Source organism: Podarcis raffonei, chromosome 4 (assembly GCF_027172205.1).
Source record: "Podarcis raffonei isolate rPodRaf1 chromosome 4, rPodRaf1.pri, whole genome shotgun sequence".
In the NCBI taxonomy this organism is placed as follows: domain Eukaryota; kingdom Metazoa; phylum Chordata; class Lepidosauria; order Squamata; family Lacertidae; genus Podarcis; species Podarcis raffonei.
Window position 1 is genome coordinate 84,846,060 of NC_070605.1, and position 20,411 is coordinate 84,866,470.

The window sequence follows — 20,411 nt, forward strand, 5'->3', positions numbered from 1 at the left end:
GCGCTAACTCCCAAAATATTACCATGAAATAACATTTACCAATGGTCACAAACAGAAAATTTATGGAAGAGCTACTCATTAGTTTTAGCATAACATTCAGCTGAAAACTTTTTTTGTCATTTCCCAGTAATATTGTTTCACGCCTCATTATATTATTAGCTGGTAAATACTCTAGAATATAAAAAGGGTACTTAAGTACTCCTTAGTCTGTCTGAAAAGTAGAGGGGGGGAAACACAAATTCAGGACACATTCAAACAGTGGAACAAAAAAGACTAGTATATAAGAGTTCCCATCCGTTGTTCTCCGAGGCTTTGAACAGCTACAATGAATGATCCTTGTCCTGATGGACAGCCAAAACATGTAAGCTGAATCGCGCCATCTCGCCGCTTATTCAGTCTGGATAGCTGATACAACCTCATCTCCTTTCAAAAAAACTTTTTGACACCAGTCCTGGAAAGGAAGGATTTACGCTAAACTCCCTTTCAGCGCCACAAACGTGTTTTTGCAATTAAAGCTGCCCAATTACCATTGACAAGTCCAAGTCGGCAGAACATAAGGCCTGTGCTGTTCAAATGCTCTGCCTCTCGGCGCCTCCAGCAAAAACCCACAGGCAGGGAGAAGGGGCGGCAGGGAAAGGGGAGGGAGAAGCAAGAAAGAAATCTCTCCTCATTATTTAACAACTTGTTTGGTATTGCACCGCACTTCTTTGGGAATGTTTGATTGTATGGGAAGAATGTTTTCCCCATTTCAATTTCCTGGCTGGAGGCCCATCCTCTCATGGTTTTGCTTCTCCATGTACACAAAATATACACAAGACAGATACATAAAAGGATACTTCATAGCATCCTATTTTTTCCTGATTCACTTTAATGTCAGCAGAACAAGGCATTTTGGATAAAAATGGGTGGGAGATTTTGTCCTGAAAAATATCCTGCCACCACACGCAAACACACACACACACAGCGCCACTCTTTTCCATTGTACTGCACGGAGGAATGACAGAATTCACACTCCTTGTGACAAGAAGAAAATGGCAGTAAGCAGACAGTTTTCTAACCTGCCACTCAGTCGATCTGAAAATCAGGAATTGTCAGTGACCATACCTGGTCGTTGTATGTGAATGACTATGTTGTTTGATATGACACCTCTTAAAAAACTCTTCCACATAGCATGAGAAAGGGCATCTAAAGATTTAAACAGGCAAAATGTTTCACAGATGACTCACTCAGCTAAGCTCATGAGTAAAAAATCCTGTCCTCCCCCCTTTCAGAAGTAGTTTTTCTAACACTTAACAATGTTGATGGGTTTGCAATTTCAAGGTAAACATCTTCCAGTCTTGAGTGCAATTTATGTTTGCTTGTTTTTAGTAAGCTCAGCTTCGTCTTCTGTTTAAATGTAAAATATGTTTAAAATGGCATCCCAGTGGAACCTTTTCTCTTTTTTATTTTATTTTTTTAAAAAACTACAGCAGAGAGTACATCTCAAAAAGAGGCCAAGGTAGTTTACTGGCTACATTTTTGGAGAATCGGAATTAGTTCAATGCTAAACAACATTATCTATTCATAATTTATCCCATTTTTTAATAGCTCAAAAAGAACTGTCCGTGTTTTCTAAATGCATACATAAATATGTACGTATGTATGCAGACAGACACAAAGTAGTTTTTCTTAAAACACAGCAAAAACATGGAATATGGAAATAGAATATTAAATTAGAAAGATAATATTGAGCATGACATCCATGATGCATAGAACATATAAAATCATCTCTCAGTTCATAGGTCTCATAGTGATCCTTTGGATATTAAGGCATATTAAGAAACAGATCCATCATCTGACAAGTATTATACAGACCTACCTCAATGCACCTTTCTCCAGTCTTTCTCCAGCAACTTTACTTACTCTTTCTGCCCATAGATGTAAATATTAAGGCTCCAATTTTTACTTCACTGATTACGCAAGCAGGGGCCAACTGTAATCAGTGCAACTGAGAATTAAGCAGCACACCTTCATTTTTATTTCAACTCTTTTGGTTCTGGTGCATTTCTATAAAACTGAATGAATAATTAAAGATGACCTTTCTTGTGCTAACATAAAATTATAGCATAATATTAAAGTTAAAGTCAAGAGGATGCATGTGTTTTTATTATGACTAGCAGCAGCTAGCAACTGAAAGGCTCGGAGTCAGGTCAGACGGGGGGAAAGTGTTTATCACGATGAATGTAATTTTTTTTCCTTGTCAATATCTAGGACAATATGCCTTTGGAATGAATTGATCATAAAGGTTGCCTTCATCCCTGTAGTGATTTCAGCTGAGTTCCCCCACATCCAAATCAAGTTCCATGCACATTCCCTATATACAGCAGTATCCCTAAAGTAAGTTGACCTGTTTTTTCAAGAGTAACCAGAGCGTGGGAAACTTGATATATTACATTGCAGCAAGCTAAGTTTGCAAACGAGTAGCCACATGACAGGAAACCAAAACCAGTGTGGCTCCCGTACGAGTATAGATGTAGGATACTCATGTTTGTAAACATGTACTTGCCACATTCACAAGTGCACATACCGAAACATCTTCAGGCAAGACCAAAAAAGAATTGTGCAAATTGTCCCTGATTCTCCAGCGAGGAATATTCTTAACTGGAACAGATACAAAGGGCAAGGAATGATCTTACCATGTCTCCAGGCTTTACGGAAACTGCCACCACTGCTCCAGGCATGGGCGATCTCAGGATGCTGGAGGTATCCTCCACCACTTTCTCTGGCATGTGCTTGCTGAGCTCCGCAGCAAGCTTGGTCAGGATACGTAACTTGTACTTGGGGCAGGAGAGAACAGAATGAAGATAAATGTCACAAAAGCAAATAATTTTTATTTTATTTTATTTAATAGACTTATATACCACCTTTCATCAAAAGATATCAGGGCGGTTCACAAGGTAGTATCAAACAAGTGTCAAACCGTAAATTTATTAACTAATCAAAGAGGTACAAAATATATATAGTCATTTATAGGGACATGTTTCTATCTAGCATATGCTGTATATGTGGTTTGGAAATGGACAGGACTTTCTTTTTCCTACGTATTGAAAACAATATGTGTGGAGGAAATTAACCTATTTTGTAAAAAAAAAAAAAATCAGTTAAAAGCACTGATGTGCAACCTGTAAGATGAAAAATAAGGCTTACACCTCTAAAAGGAGAACTCTTTGTTTAAATCCTTATGCTTTAATATTTATATTTTATTAAAGATCTTATGAAGTACAATCCAGCATTTGCTTGCAACTTAGCCTTGAATTGGCACATCGCAAACTATATTTTTACAGATGTTCACCAACTGGAAATATTTTGTAATTTCTCTACCTACCCACACCCTCCTCCCTCTACAATGCATAAGTTACTATCTAAAATAGATGTGAGATTTTAATAATACCAGTTATGTGGCTGACTTTTTGAAAGCAGCTTGGAAACAAATCTCTCCACCTGCTGCCTATCATGCTTTGAAACTATAGCGATGTAAAACGTGGGGATAAATTGATGGAATCAATTCCAAATAAATACCGCAGTAAGAGAACAAAACTCAACCAGGTAAATAGCCGCACTTGAAAACATTAAACACAATGAATTATGGGTTTGATCTTTCTCTACACATGAGTGGCAAGAACAACAGAAGGGCCACACAGTCCCCCTCCCCCACTTTCCAGTCTAGGCTTTTTTCTATGAAGTCCACAGGATTCTGAGAATCCAAGCTTCCATTTTAAAAAGAAGCACCGAAAAATAGCAAAAGTAGACACTATCTTGAATAAGTAACAGTCGGGGGGGGAGAATCCAGTGTTAATTTGCAAAGTTGTTTGTTTCTGGGGTGTTTTTTTTTTGCTAATTTACCCCCAAACTACCAGCAAAACACTATTTTAAAAGTGGAGGGGGGTGATTAAAATTTTTATTAGCTTTTAGAAGCTATTTTTACTCAGCATATCAACAAAAGCTTTTTCACATCAGGTTTCTTTGGTTTTGTTTTAATCAGAAAATATTGTTCATGCTCTGCAGCCACATCAGTTTTCTTTGGTTTGGCATAAGGCTTACCCAAGAGCAGAGACACTGCACTCGGAAATCCAGCAGATGGCAGCAGGTCTCTGTGAGAAATTTGTTCCTCTTTGACCATCAATGGACAAAAGAGGAACAAACATGCTCCTATCACTAGTTTAACCAGCTGTGTTGATAATAAATGTTACAGTTAGAATTGCACTTATGATAATCTAATTTGCATCCAGATCAGCCAGCAGCAGTATGTCAGCTTTTGGATCTTTTAAAATTGAACTTTCACTATTAAAGCAGAATTCTTAGCACTTTGCAGCTTATCGTGCAAATACTGTCAAATCATGTTACCAGCTTTGGTAACCTATGGCAGTGTAGTTTAAACATAGGAGCTTCAGGGAGTTTTCTACACTGATCCATCTGCTGTGGAATTCCTGCACGCTGGCGATGGTTCTGGGATGGGCTTTAGTGCACATGATCAAAGCAAATCAAAGTGACTTTTTGTACATGTGTAAGTATATCAATATGTGTAACTATCATGTGCATTTTTCTGCCTGACTTTAAGATACTGCCTCTTTCAAATACTAAAGCCTAGCAGTGTGAACACCTTAGAAGCTGCACAATCATCAAGTACAAGTTGTGGTTCCTGTGTTGCAGGGGGCTGGACTAGATAACCCTTGGTTATCCTTTCCAACTCTATAATTCTGGACTAGATAACCCTTGGTTACCCTTTCCAACTCTATAATTCTATGATACAAGAGAGGAAAGGGGCAAACCATCTTTAAGACAACATGTCCATCTTTTCCCCAATTTACTCAATACAGAACACCGGGGTTCTGAAGAGTTTAGTTAAAAAACAACCACCAAGTTATGGTGAACAAGAAGGCAATATAAACGAAGTCAACTTAGACTGCCTTTTGTTCTTCAGCTGAATGGACTGAAGTCTCATTCACTTTTTGATTGCCTAAATATTAGAATATCCAGTGTGAAGGTAAATGGGAGTTAATAATGAGAGGTCAAGTATCCTAGCCATTTTGAACACAATCAACCGGGAACTTGCCTGGAATCAGACCTACTTAAATTAAATGGTAGCTGTAGATCCATGCTCCCAATTGGTTCCTGTTCATTTCAGCGAAGCTTCTACAAATCTTCCTAAATCAGTGATACACTGCTTTTCTAATCTGATCAAGGCTATATATTGCATTCACAAGGAGAGAGAAAAAGTTAACACCCGGGGCTGCAAGGCTCTAGAACCAATCCAGAAAATACAGCTTCTTACAGAGAATGTAGGACAAGATACACCTAACAAATCCCATCAGCAGAAGCCCTGCACAAGGACTTTCACTTGTGCAATGGAGCTTTTCCTCCTCCCCTGCCTTTGTTCTCCCTAAATTTCCTCTGTGGGTCAGGAGACAACACCGCCCCCCCCCCATAGCATGCAGGGGAAGGGAGGAGAGAACATTCCATCTGGCAAGGTAGTGTGGTTGTGCAGATGGAACGTTTGTAACAGTGCAATGTTGATATATACCCCACAGTATAGGCCAGGCGTGTCCAAAGTCCGTTTCGGGGGCCTAATGCGGCCCCTGTGGCAGGTTATCTCCTGGGGTAAAATCCGGGGGGGGGGGGGAGGAGGAAGCTCAGCAACTTCAATCCTAAAAAAGCTCAACAACTTTGGGGTGAAAGCATAAAAAAGCTCAACCAATCCTATAAAAAGGTCAACAACTTTGGTCGGCCCTCACACCTCGCCCTCTTTGAAAAAAGTTTGGACACCCTTTGGGGTATAAAGCCAAGCAACAATAGCTTTACACAGAAATAACATGTGAATACACTAAGCTGAGCAACCAGGTGGCTGCAAGCATGTTGGGTCTGATGTTTTATCATGTTTTTAATATTTTGTTGGGAGCCGCCCAGAGTGGCTGGGGAAACCCAGCCAGATGGGCAGAATAAATAATAAATTATGATGATGATGATGATCCAAAGAAATGGACAAAGCCTTTCCAACAGAGTTTACTGATACCACATCATAATTGTCAATATGTGCTTTCCTTATATATGATTGCTGTCATTTGGAAGAGGAGATGGTCACTGCTCGAGCCTGCAGGAAATTTTATTAACACTGTTTGAACGTTGTAAAATGATCACTGACCTGCAGGGAAAGAAACATTTCGCTCACCCCCTCCACTCACCAAACCAAACAACTAGTGGTTGGGCTAGTTTAAAATTAGTGCAGTGATTCCTCCTTTCCTGCCCCAAGGTAGCTTTGAAAAAAAGTTGTACACTAGGATCTCCCAAGGCAGACAGCTAGGGTGCTTCCAGATGGGAGCTTAATGTAAGCAGCAAGTTTTCTTTTCTTTTCTTTTTTAAAGCTGGTTGGGTTTTCCCTGGAAAGGGTAAATGCAGATAAGGTTGTGATGGGGATATGGGTGGGGATTTTGATAGCTACAATGTTGTGTTGATGCTGCAAAAAAACTTGCATGCATGAGGACCACTGATCCTACAATAAACACCCTAGCCCCAGAAACCTATTTGGGGTGTGTCCAGTACTAGTGAAAACCAAAGGGGCCTGAACTACCTAGACTGCTATCAAAATTTGGCTCAAGTAACCCACCATATTGTTTTCCAATGGTATTTTAACTATTCCCATCTTCAGGCTCACAACAGACCTTGTTCTGTAAGCTGTGGTTTATGGGTTTTTTAAAAGGGTTATTGGGTTCCTATTATAAATGGCCCAAATGGCTACATTCTGGAATCTTTCTTTCAGACAAAAAAAGACAACAGCCTTGTTATATGTTTGCAACTAAGGATTTTGATGTGTTTTGATGGCAAATGTTGCCAGAAGAATTTCTATAACCAGTGACAGGCCAAATAGCAACATCTTTTGCATGTTTCTTTGCTCTTGTCTGTGTGTTCTGCCATCAAGACGTACAAGTGTCTGCTGGTTTTTAAAGGATATGATCCTTCAGTGAAATTACAGGGCAAATAAAAGCTTTTGCTTCTATTAAAATTCATCTGAGTCACATGGCAAGGCAGAAAAAGCTATCTGGGTATACATTCTGCTGTCAATCTAATAAACATTCTGTGCAGAGGGTCTATTTATCAAAAGATAAATTGTAGTTAAAAGTCCTTAATTAAACCTATGGGGGAATATAATTACATCAAATTGCACAGTTTCAGTATTCATAGCAAATACCTTCTACACATACTTTTGAAAATAAAATTAAATAAAAACTTGAATCTTAGGAGGAAATAAATAACGGTCCTTCTCCAGATTGACAATAGATATTCCATTTTTTTTGGCAATGTATTGTGAATGGTACAATCAGCTTCTGCTTAGATTCAGAGAGATTTATGTTTTTACATTGCCCAGGTTCAGAATCAAATTTCATGTCTTTTCAAAACAGTCAAGCTTGTGGCCCTGTGAATAGTTCCAAGTTTTCCAAATTAATCTACAATCAAGAGGAGTCTCTACAGGTAGAGGTAGAATTAGCGAGTAAACTGTCCCAATTGTTGTGCAATAAAAGCGTTCTTCTCTTCATCACCCATCACAGGCCGTTCCAAGCATTCCACTTTTACTATTTTAATATTTTCCTATCTTCTAGATTCCTTTCTCTGCAAGACTCCTGCTTTGCTTGGAATGAGATGTGAGAGTCAGTAAGCCAAGTGCTTTCAAATGCAGGCCTTTGTTATTGATGAGCTGTTCCCTTTCCTTTTGTATTTGTTTATTGTTCTTTAGTCTGTTTGGAGGGGGGGAGAACTGAGCTATTGTAATCAAAAAGTTTTTTTAAAAAAGCAAACTTCTCCGGAAAGGTCCTTTGGGAGCACAGTTGAGAACAAATGACCCCTGTGAACATAGGATGGTGAAGTAATACAGAAAAGGGATCCCTTTTTATAAGTTCTGATGGAAGCCTCCCCCCTCCAAAAAACATTCCTTTGTAAAATAGTTTCTCAACATTGAGAAACAGCCTGACCAAGGGGTGCCTGCGAGCTGCAGAACACACACCAAGGATGTTAACATGTGGACTGGTTTGATGAGAAGTGTAAAGCACTTTGGAAGAGCAAAACAACTGAACAAGGCCTGGCTCAGAAACAAAGATGACTGGAAGCTTACAAATATCACCAAATTGCCATCATTCCGTTTTTACTATAACTGGAAAGTGACAAAGCTTTACATAAATAAAATGGAGGCTTTTTTCTTTGTGAAGGCAAGTGGCTGTGTAAGGAATCACAGCGTTAGAAGGGACCCTGAGGATCATCTAGTCCAACCCCCTTGCAATGCAGGAATATGGGGAATGAACCTGCAACCTCGCTGTGATCAGCACCACACTCTAACCAACTGAGCTATCAAAGCAATTGCAGAAGGTAAGACCAGTAAGGTCTGCCAAAAGCAGACTACCTCTCAAAACCTTAAATGAAGCACATCCTATAATATTGCAGAGGCCAAATTTGCCAATCACAATCCACTTGATAAAAAAAAAATTGGATCTGAGACTCACAGATCCCCATGGTTTTAAACAAAAATATTTTCCAGCCCAACTTTGGGTGCCAGGGACTGTACCAGACACCTTTTGCAAGAAAACTATCTGCTCTATATCACAATTATACATTATATGCATAAGACCATAGACAGTAGTTTTAGCAGCTTCCTGCTAAAACGATTGTCTGTGCTTCTTGGGGTAGTTGTATTAGTCTGTCGCACTAAAAATAAGAATAATTTTAAAAAGTCAACTAGCACATTAAGACTAAGGGTTGGGATTAGGGTTAGCATAAGGCAGGCATAGGCAAACACGGCCCTCCAGATGTTTTGGGACTACAACTCCCATCATCCCTAGCTAACAGGACCAGTGGTCAGGGATGATGGGAGTTGTAGTCCCAAAACAGCTGGAGGGCTGAGTTTGCCTATGTCTGGCATAAGGGCTGAATGAAGTGATTGTACATGTGGAATGACCTGTGGCTCCCCAGTCTGTTCTGGAAGACTGGGGAAACCTTCAGAACAGATTTGGAGGGGCAAGAGGAAGAGATGAAAGGGGTCATTCTGTTGCATGAGCAGATGTTGTTCCACCTGTGCAATGGCTTTGTTGGATACAGGCCTAACGTATTTCATTGTAGCATAATCTTTCATAGGCAAGAGTCTCCTTCAAGAGATTCATGTTCCTCTTAAAGCTAAAGCAATAGAGTAGACATCTTTATAAGTTCCGATGCAACTGCTCCAGGCCTGCGTCTCTTTTTGAAATTCCTTTACCTACGACCTGAGGATAACAATAAATGTATCTAGTCCATAAAATGTTGTGCACCAATGAATATGTTAGCCCACAATGTTTTTAATGTGTAACAAGATTATTTGTGTTACAACTGTTTAAGCAATGTAAGTCCAGAGATAAACTCCACCTTGATAATTTTTTAATGTTTTAAAAACAAGTTTTTTTGAGTGGTCAGTGTTTAAAGTCCCAAGTTGCATTCATCTTGCAGTATAAAGTGGAAGATCTTTTGTGGATCCATAGATTTATTTATTTTTCTATTTCATAAGCTCTTTAAGTAACAACAAATGGATGGCAATTGCAAGTACATTAAGGCAAGCATGAGTTTTTTTGTTTTGTTTACTAACAACATGCAAAAGAAGCATTACAAATTAGATCATTCACTTAGGCAGAAGCAAACAACATGGTGCTCTCCTGATGGCTATGCTAGCTGGGGCTGATGGGAGAGGAGTCCAAGAAAACCTGAATAGCACCATGCTAGCTACCCCTGCTCTAGGTGAAAACTGAAAATTTTCCCTATGCAAAGGATCCTAATTTGCAAAGGAAAAAATTCCAATTCAAAACTTTCAGGAAAGCCATATCATTCCAAGTGACACCCATTTTTACTGGCTCAAAATACTCATGGGCACCATAAATATATTGATTCGCTGCCACCTGGGCACTGAAATTAGTGCATTAACTCTGTAATCTTCGACATCATTACTCAGAAGTTCCTTTAAATTCAGTGCAACTTAATAAGTGCATCTTTAATAAGGGTGCTTGCTTATGTCTAAAGTTTAAATTCTCATAGAGCATGAGATCTCTTTATACATCAAAGTTCTCCTCATATATTGGGTTAAAAACAGTCAATTGTCTCCCATCCCTCAGCATTATGAACTCTGGAAACGTTTTTTTGGGGGAAATTTCTATGATCGTGGCAGTTTAAAAAAATGTACTGCTTAGTCAACAAATTCGAGTTTGACTTTTATAATGGAGATCCCAGTTCCTACATTATTAGCATGTCTCTGGTAGACAAATGAGTTGTAGTGCAGTTGTGCCACAATAATCCCTGGTTTAAGTGGGAGAAACAAATCCCTTATGTAATAAAAAAAAAAAACACCCCGTGGCAATACAAAAGGGATTCCTAAAAACTGAATATTTAATGGATGAGGGATAGAAAGGAGAATGTCACCACTTCTCTAGTACAGGTCCTAGCAACACAAACTTAATTAAAATAGCAATTAATGTTGCTCACACTTCCCACCTTTAAATCCACCATGTAATATATAACACTCTAGTGGGGAAAAACTCCCCAATAAAGATTAAAGCCTCACAAAACAGATTCCTTCCACTTTAGGTTAAGGTTGAGCAGTCAGAGTCAAAAGCATACAGAAATAAAGCTTGTAGCTGTCCTCCTTGTGTGGAGTTACAACACAGCCGGACAAGGTAAAATGAACAGATAACAGTTAGAAAGCTGTCTGAATAGCAGAGCTCCGTACATCTGCAGTCACTGGAGCAGCCTGTTAGCATAATGCTTTGACAACTCCATCAGTGCAGTCTCAAGGTAGCTGTCAATCAGGATGCATCATTTAATACAACCGCACTCGGAGGATTTTCCTCCTATAAACCACATGACAGCGTAACTACAGCTCTATTTACACCGGGCGTCTACTTCTGTTTACAAGGCTCTCGTAATTAGAACGCATGCAACAGGCCGCAATATTATTTGGATCTCCACTTTGCCAGGCTGCCATGCAAAGTGTGATCTTGCTTCACAGAGTCATGCTAAATGACAAAAGCTCTATTTTTCTTCAGCCTCTGTGCTCAGACAGCACTTCATTTGCAGCTATCTATAATTAGATTAATGGTGTAGTACAGCACAAAGCAGGTCCACTTCACATCAGATAGCATATGAATTAGGACAAACACTTATTTCAATTCCAGGCAGAGAAAGCAGTGACTGGGGTATTTAGCATACCCTTTATGGTGGAATGAGATGTTAATTGTGTACCATTTACCTCTAAACTGCTTGCTTGTTGTATAAATCACTGGGCTAATTGATGCAGAGATAGAAACGTAGCCACAGGCAAGAAATCAAGGGAATGAGAGCTGAAGATGGTGGATAAAGGATTATCCGGCAAAACTACATGGAGATGAGGTTCCTTTGAAACCTGCTCATGAGCTGAAGACTTCTTGAAAAACTACAAAAAAGTGCCACACTGATGTGTTGAGAAAGAGTTTACCTCATGGCTTAGAAGCCGTATCTTTAAAGGGAGGGGTGGACTTCCACAGAGAACTAAATTAAGACATGTGTTCAATGATTTCTGGCAGAGTGGATGTGCTAGTCTGTTGTAGCAAAACTAACAAAGACTTCTATGGCACATTAAAGGCTAATGGTTTTATTGTGGTATAAGCTTTTATGGACTATAGCCCACTTTATCAGGTGCGCGAAGAAGGCTGCTGCCTACGAAAAATGGTTTTTCTTTAAGCCACCGCGGGTAAAATATTGTAGGCAAAACTGAGCTTGGGTTAGGAAATTAAAAAATAAAAATAAATGTAATAGCTAAACTTTAAAGCAATGCTCACAAAGTTAAGAAATGCAAGTGTTTCCCCAAACAGAAATACAAATTCCTGTGTTGACTAGAATTAAGGATGTCCCAACATCTACAAAACTCTCAACCTGGGCAGAAACAAACCGGACTGTTAAAATACTAACAGCTCAAAGCAAAAATATTGTTTGTAAATAGGATAATGTAGTGTGGGGAGATTAAGGGGAAGCGATACACCAGGATTTTGGTGTACCACATCTCAGAAAGGCCTATTACCTACAGATTGTCAACAACCTTCCAGGAAAATGTGTTGTTTCACTAACAGTTGAAGTTTCACACATTACACTTTGAAGTCATGGCAGTAGACTGTAGAAGAATGCATGATTATCATAATGTCTGAGGGGAGGGGTGTTTCCTCATATATTCCTCAAAGATGCCTGCCCAATCTTTATGTTTGTAGTAGAACACACACACACGACTTTGCAACATTAGCCAAACAAAATTTTCCTACTTCAAGACTGTAGGGGGGGTACATGTAAAGAGAGGGGAAATACATGTAAAACTAAATGAAATGTTGAGCTTAATCATGTAATAGCATTTGGACATCTAAAATAAATTCCTTGATTCTTTCTCCAACTTCAAATCCATATTTTGGTCTAAACAAGAGATAGGATTCGCTTCATTGTTAAATGCATTATGTTATGTTGCTTAATAATAAAGTAGCAGAAACAGCATATGTGAACCAAGTACATAATGATATCAAAGCTGCAAATGTTAACCCTTGGTCTTCAGCGTGGCGTAGCCAGCCAGGTAAACACCTGACCTAGGTTGGGCCACACAAGTTCTGTCAGCACTGCAAAGGGGAGCAGGGAACACTCTATTTGTGTAAAGCAATTTAAAACCACTGTAGCTATCAAGAAAATTCCCAAGAAATTGTCGTTTTCGGCAGGTCTGAGTTTGAAAGAGATTAAGAGTCTTTTCATTCAACTACAGTTCCAAGGATCTTTGGCTGAAACTCAGGCATGGCCATTTGTAGCCTAAGTATGGCTGAAGAAAGAGAACAAGAGGAGCATTCCAGATCAGGCCTGAGCAACTAGTAACCTAGTATAGTGGTACCTCGGGTTAAGTACTTAATTCGTTCCGGAGGTCCATACTTAATCTGAAACTGTTCTTAACCTGAAGCACCACTTTAGCTAATGGGGCCTCCTGCTGCTGCTGCTGCGCCGCCGGAGCACGATTTCTGTTCTCAACCTGAAGCAAAGTTCTTAACCTGAAGCACTATTTCTGGGTTAGCGGAGTCTGTAACCTGAAGCGTATGTAACCTGAGGTACCACTGTAAAGTAAATGGAGTCTGCTAGCTATGTGTCTAGGTTTACTACAACTACTACTACTACTAACAACAACAATCTTTTTTTTTAATATAGCCTGCACATCTGGCTGGGTTGCCCAAGGCACTCTGCAATCTTCTAGTTCTGCTGGCTGTGTGGGGTTGTAAAAATGAAAATGGGGGGTGGGTTGTCACACATCTGACTTCAACTTAGAAAAAAAAAAGGAACTGAAGATAAGGTATTAAACAAATTAACTGAACCTCATGCTGTAGACTGAGGGTAAAGCAAGGGGCCCACATCTGGAACAATGGAAAGCCACTGTTTTAAATGATGTGCCTAGAGTTGCACAATAATATTTCTGGCCCCCACTACAGGGAAGCACACTGAGCAAACAAGAGCATTGCTGTACAATACTTCAAAAGAGCAAATTCAATACTGTGGTCACAAGAGTAGACTACTTCATCTGTCAGGCGTATTTTCTAACCCAAATAGCCTCCAGCATCCGATTTCAGTTAGCTTTAGAAGGGAAAAGTGAATGTGTTTTTTTAGGCAGCAACACCCTTCCTTTCAAAGGTACATTACATGGATTATGACATCATGGCGACACTGTTTTCCTCCCTTATGTCTTATGAACACAGAGATAGTGAAAAACTTGATGAAAATATTGGAAAATTCCTACACAATGTGCCTTTTGTACCACATAAAAAGAGCCCTGCGACATCAGATCAAGTACCCATCAACCACAGCCTCTTGTTTGCAATAGGGACCAGCCAAATATTTCAGGGAAACCCTAAAGTATGGCACACAAGCAACATCTCTCCTTTGTTTGCTCCCAAGGGCCACCATCACATCTTACGGCAGTGAATTCCACAAATAAATAATACATTCTGTCAAGGGGGTTTATGTGTGGTTGCATTTGGGCTGAATCGACTACCAATTAATTTAATTAGAATACCTTCCCTTGGTACTGAAATTTCTCCCCCTCTACTTTTCCCACATCATTCATCCGTTTTTATACCTGTATCATGTTTACTTTGTTATCTTTTGTCTAAACTAAAAAGTCACAAATGATTTACTTTATTCAAATAGGATCACAAAGGCCTGAACGAACAGGTATGTCTTGACCTGATGAAGAAAGACTGACTGATGCAACTCCGAAGAGGGAGTTCCACAAACAAGATGACACCACAGAGAAGACCCTAACTTGAGTCACTGCAGGAGGGGCCACACCCATTTGCAGAACCAGAAGAAGGACCTCCTATACAGATCACAAAGACCTGGTCTTTTACTTATGGAGAGCACGTTCCAACTTCTAGATCGTATTTCTAGTCTTCTCTGCACTTTTCTAGCTCTATTTTGAGTTAGGATGACCATACTGAATGTTCCAAATATGACCCTGCCACAGATTTATACAATTTATACAAACTTTACGGTACTGGTGGTTTCATTTTCTTGCACATCGAGCTAACTTCAGGATTGAAGTTGTAGGATTTCTTTTTTTAAAAAATGTGAATAACGTAGCACTTAGTTTCACCGAATCTCATTTGCCCACCTGTTGATTCATTCAGTTTAGAGAAATCTTTTGGAGAGCTTTGCTCTCTGCTTCAGTTTCCACCACCTTAAATAATGTGCTATCATCTGAAAATGTGACCACCTCTTTGCCTCTAGGTTTCAGTAGCACTGATTCTAAAATACTTAGGAGACCTAATACAGATGCTTTTAGGGAACTGCTGTTGCTCAGCGGTATGGCGCGCATTTTGTATATACAATGACCCAGGTGTGATTCCCGGTATCTCCAGGTAGGACTGGGACAGACTCATGCCTAAAACTACAGCCACTCTATACACAAAACAGACTGGATCAAGGCTCTGACTTGGGATGAACCAGGTTCCTATGTTTTCTCCATTGGGAAAAGTGCGTATTTGCTCCAGTGCTCTGCTTCTTATTCTGTAACTAGTTACCAAGCCATTAAAGGACTTGATTTTTTACCATAGTTAAGTTTCATTGTTTGTCTTTGGTGAAGGATTTAGCTGGGAGCTTTTTTTGAAACTGCAATTTGTGTCTGTCAGATCACCACGGTCTACCATGTTATTTGCACCCTCCAAGAATTTTAAAAGGTCTAGAAGCAGCCCAATGAAGGATAGAGATATGAAGTTTATTAACAAAAGAGCACTAATGGGCATTGCTGTACATGCTGAACCTGCAATTTCTGGATGCGTAGCAATTATTGTTATTGCAAGACAACAGTTTAATACCCAACTAATTTCAGTAGCTCCTCCCAGACGTATCCCACTGTCCCAGGGTCAACATGCAATAAAGAAAGGAGTCCTCCTGTGTCTACCATGACACTCAAGTGCAATGGTTGAGGTTTTGTTCACCATGCTAATAAAGAGTGGTACATAATCCACTTTTATCATTAGCAAAGCTGACGACTCCAAAGAAACATAAGCTATAGCTGCACAACCAAAGGGACTCATGAAATGGAAACAAATAGCAGCAGAAATAAACTATGTTGACTACTTGGAAATAACACCTCCCAAGTGTGCAGCTAGTTGACACGAATGGAAATGCGTGGAGGAAAAAGAGCTGTGAAGCTGTGTAACAGCCCTGTTCCTAATCATTAATCACTTTTTTTCCCTCATGACCATTTAAACTAGCCCATTACAGCCTGCAGCAATAGGGTAACACTCCCATCACTTGCATGTCAGCGATGCTGGTGTTAACAGGAGAAAATATATGGTTTGTTCACTTAGGCTCAAGTCCCACAGCATTTGCTACCTTTAATTGAAAAAGGCAGTTAAACATGAAGTAAATCATTCCATTAGTTTAAGCTGTTTGATAACATCCAATTGATAGTGTCAATATGTTATGCTGACACAATTCATCACTTTAATCGCTCCTGGGCCTATGTATGGAGGAGAGTGGTTGTGAATGAAACACCTGGGTTTCTCTTTCTAGTTTGATAAAAGAAAATGTCAATGAGGACAACTTTTTCACGAAATAAGCCTGCCAATGTAATTAGCAATATTAGACATTCCAACTTCTCACAGGTTTTATTCTAAATATATTAGTTAATTGGAAGGCAAATTTGGAAGTACTGACTCATGCAGGACCCTGACACAGGTTACACACACTGTGGGGTACGAGAGGGTGACCCGGAGGCCTGTACATCCTTCACTCCTTCCACACACACCCCGGGCAACACAACCTTCCAATGCAAATTGTGCATTCCCAGCTTGTGTGAGCTACTCACCCCCTTTTCATGATGAATTAATTGTGCAAGGAAGGCATATAGTACAGTGCATATACAAATATACCAGGGCTGTTCTAAACTAGCTGTCAGATGCCAAGAATCAGAGGCGGATTTAGGGCAGTGTGACTGGTTCCACCACACTGGGCTCCGAGCCTAGGGGCCACCACAGGGCATCGCAACTATGACGTGTGAATTGAGTGGAATGGAAGGCGAGAGGCGGGATGGGCACCAAATTTTGGCCTCGCATAGGGCACCACTGGAATTTGAAAGACTAAAGTCTGCCCTTGCAGTAATTCCTGGTTGGGGGAGGGCGGGACACCATTCCCCTCTGGAAGGAAGATGAAGACTAGCTGCCATGGCATGCACAAGTGAACAGATATAATGAATTTGCCTCAGATAACTCATGGCGATATGTCAATGCACCACCTCCAACAAACCTTATGACCAAGATCATATGAATTGGCTATGACCAGATAATACAGACTCAATTCTGGGGGGGGAAAAACCTCCAACAACAACACAAAAAATGTACTGTACAAATCACTTGGCTATGAAATATAAAATGTACTATGAGACACTGGATAAAAGTTGATAAAAGACTGTAAAACACGTTGGCAGATTTGAAATGACATTACAAAAAATGATGCACGGGCTAGGTCAGATGAGAGTTCAGTGTGCCGAGCCTTTATGTAGCACAGGAAAATAGGCTGCACCCTGCCAATAAAGACAAAATGTACAGGCAAAATTTGAGTCTCAGCTTGAATCTGGTTAGCATTCTCTTTAGTACTTTAGCAGCAAGATGCTTCCATTTCTAATTATCAAAAAAGTGAAAATTTGCTATATACTTTTGAATATCATTGCTGCGCAATGGTTTTACATGAAGCAATAGCAATAACAGCCAATTTCACAGGAGTATATTAGAGAATTCAGATGTTTTGCTTGAAATGAACCAGTGAACCTAAACTCTCTTATTAAGAATAGGCAGAGCTTTCATAGTTGGATCATCAAAGATGTATATGCAACATGGGAGAAATTTCTGTTGAACTTTACATAGTTTGGCTACTGTATGTTTGTTCCTTGCTTAATCTACCGTATTTTTTGCTCCATAAGATGCACCTGACAATAAGACGCGCCTAGTTTTTAGAGGAGGAAAACAAACAAAAAATATTCTGAATCAAATGTTGTACTAAACTATTTAATAAACTACTGGTATATAAAAATATTTCAACCATGTAAAGTGAACAGCAGTCAACAGAGGCATTAAGAACCATCCTCACTGTCATTAACAAATGAAGAGAGACTTTAAGGTTCGAGTACTCTTCTAGTTTTCTGTGAACCCCAAGAACTCATCAGTGCTAGAGTCAGAATTTATGAAGCTCAGTTGCTCACAATCGCTGACATCACTTTCTTCGCTATCTTCATATAAGATACCATCTTTATTTCCATCCAAAGCATTGCTAATGCCACATTTTTTGAATGACTGTACAACGATTTCCTCCTTCACCGAGTGCCATGCCCATTCACAAACTTGAGTGATAGTGGGCCTCTTCATTCGTCCAGTAGGTGTCAGATCATGATTACCAGCAGCCATCCATTTGTTCCACTCTTCTCACAAAAAGACCTTAAATGGCTTGTTGATGGAAAGATCTAGAGGTTGCAACTGGCTAGTAAGACCTCCAGGAATTACAGCTAGATGAGTCTTCACTTCTTTAAATCACTTTTTTGTAGTTTCACTAATATGTGCTCTAAACTGGTCAAGTACTAATAAGGCAGGGTTTTTTCAAAAACCCTCCAGGACCACACATTTTCAACCCATACTCTCATTCCATTTTCGTCCATCCATCCTTTCTCATGAACATGTACAACTCCTCTTGGAATCACTTCTTTTAGCAAGGTTTTCCTTTTGAAAATTAACATGGGTGGCAATTTGGTACCGTCTGCACAGCAAAACAACACAACCGTGTAATGGGTTTTCTCATGTCTAGAAGTTTTCAGGGTGATAGTTTTGGCTCCTTTCAGATCAACAGTCCTATTAGATGGCACATCAAAGGGACTTCATCCATATTCCCAATCTGGCCAATTTCAAACCCATTTCTCTTCCCAGCATCAATTACAAATTTATGAAAAGACAGAATCTTAGATTCATATTCTTCTGGCATTTTTTTGTGCAATTCTAGTTTTGGTGCGCATAGCAAGGCGACATCGCCTCATAAATCTGTAGCACCACGATGGTGATCCAGTAAAATTGTGAACCCCTTTCTCTACAGTAGTGCGTTTGGCTTCATATATTATCATTTTTGTAGAGACTGAGAAGCCATTATTCCGGTGGTTTATTTCATCCAACTGTGGCCACTTTCCAGCATTTCCACGAAAAGTGTGCTTACTTTTATCTGCTTTTTGCAGCTGATCCTCCTGTTTCCTCCACTCTCACCATTTTTTCCAGTTGGAGGTGGCCCAAAATGTCTCTCTGCTGCTCTGTTTCCATGCTCCTTAGCATATTTTACTACCTCTGGTTTAAAAGGAATCTTATATGCTAGTCTTTTCTGCTTTATCATCCTTGTATGTAGAATGTACACAAGAATGCCCACACAAGTGTCATCCCAAGGGGGCAGTGTGAGCACCCATCCCAATGGGCGGCCAAGTGCGGGGGTGGAGGGATTACACAGCTCCTGCTGTGCTTGCTTTACACCCGTGTAAGCGGCTCCTTTCCCGCTTTGCTGCTTTAAAGTGAGCCACGGAGGAGGGACGGATGGGAGCCATGGCTCCCGGCTGTCCCTCCTCTGTGCAGCATTCGCTTCATAAGACGCACAGACATTTCCCCTTACTTTTTTGGAGGAAAAAAGTGCATCTTATGGAGCGAAAAATATGGTATATGTATATACACACACACAATTATTTATGAACCAAACTCAAACATTTAAAATTTTTACTTTTGGGGGAAGATTACATAAAGTTGCAAATATAAGTGCATTTGTAACAAGAGAGTTTTCAACTCTTTTCTTCCCTGCTGAGCCAGTCTCTAAATTGAAGCTCTTTCTGCCAAGCATTTCACATTAAATTATGGAGTTTTCTCAAGGGCTAAAGAAAACAGTTATTAAGAGTGTGAGCTTTGGCCGTTATTTCACAAGTGAGTTAACCTCCATCCTCAGGGCAATATTTTGCAGCTGTTGTTTGAAGCGAGTCAGATTTTTGTTTTTGTTTTCCAATTAGACTTAATTTTAGTGTATAACACAGCTACAAACACAGTGCACAGAGCGGCAACCTATTTTCAGGGAGTCATCTTCCCCTCCCTGCTCCAGGTAATTAAAAAATTACATCTGATCATCTGATATTGATTTGGTCAACCAAAACTGGAAACGTCTGGGAGGTTGGGCAGTAAGGAAAAGGCTGGCATTTCAGTATTTAATTGAATATGAGATATGTTTATGTATTCTGAACCAACAAACAAAAATATAAGGCCAAGAATCAGTTCTGATTTATGCATTAATGCTTTTCTAATGCATTTATTATTTGTTTTACTGTATGGCATTTTAACATGTATTTGTCTGCATATTTTTTAATATTTTACATAAATGAAATGCTATCAATTTTCACATCCTTCACAGTTCAGCTGACTGATAAGTCTAGGAAGCAATAACAATTTGAGGCCTGACACCCATCATCTTAGTGTTGAGCAGGCTAGGAGTTATGATCATATGAACACATGCTACTTGCACAGTTTAGGAGAGGATCTTTGAGCAAGTCATGACAACCCGATATATCATTATAGGCTATGTGCATGCAAGGAATATTTTGCTTATTTATTTCTTACATTTATATACCACGTAATACCGGAATAATTTTAAGTGATTTACAAAAGATAACCATTCCTGCCATATCCATATAATAACACTAAAGCACAATAGTACCATATAGTACACTAAAATCCTAAAAAGACAAAGCAGCACTTTAATTACCTCTTAAGAGTCCTCTACTTCAAGAGAGGAGACCCACATAGGAACTGTATCTCTCAGGA

General features: G+C 39.6%; 2 protein-coding genes across 7 annotated transcripts in view; one reads left to right on the plus strand and one right to left on the minus strand.

Moving 5' to 3' along the window:
- GGACT (gamma-glutamylamine cyclotransferase) overlaps positions 1 to 20,411 on the plus strand; it is a 58,183-nt gene that overhangs the window by 34,283 nt on the left and 3,489 nt on the right. Inside the window, exons 4-5 of one of the 5 annotated variants that reach the window (XR_008329962.1) lie at positions 7,400 to 7,503; positions 14,233 to 15,136. The exons of 1 other annotated variant lie outside the window; for it this stretch is intronic. The gene's annotated coding sequence lies outside the window, so the exon portion shown is untranslated. Of the gene's footprint in view, positions 1 to 2,250; positions 3,265 to 7,399; positions 7,504 to 8,234; positions 8,392 to 14,232; positions 15,137 to 20,411 lie in introns of those variants that run through there. 3 more of the 5 variants (XR_008329960.1, XR_008329959.1, XR_008329964.1) reach the window with 3 other exon arrangements.
- The window catches only part of PCCA (propionyl-CoA carboxylase subunit alpha), a 219,414-nt gene that overhangs the window by 15,665 nt on the left and 183,338 nt on the right, over positions 1 to 20,411 (minus strand). The window contains exon 22 of one of the 2 annotated variants that reach the window (XM_053384481.1): positions 2,676 to 2,816. The exons of the other annotated variant lie outside the window; for it this stretch is intronic. Coding sequence (XP_053240456.1) covers positions 2,676 to 2,816 — 141 coding nt within the window. The remainder of the gene's footprint in view (positions 1 to 2,675; positions 2,817 to 20,411) is intronic. 2 annotated transcript variants of the gene reach the window in all.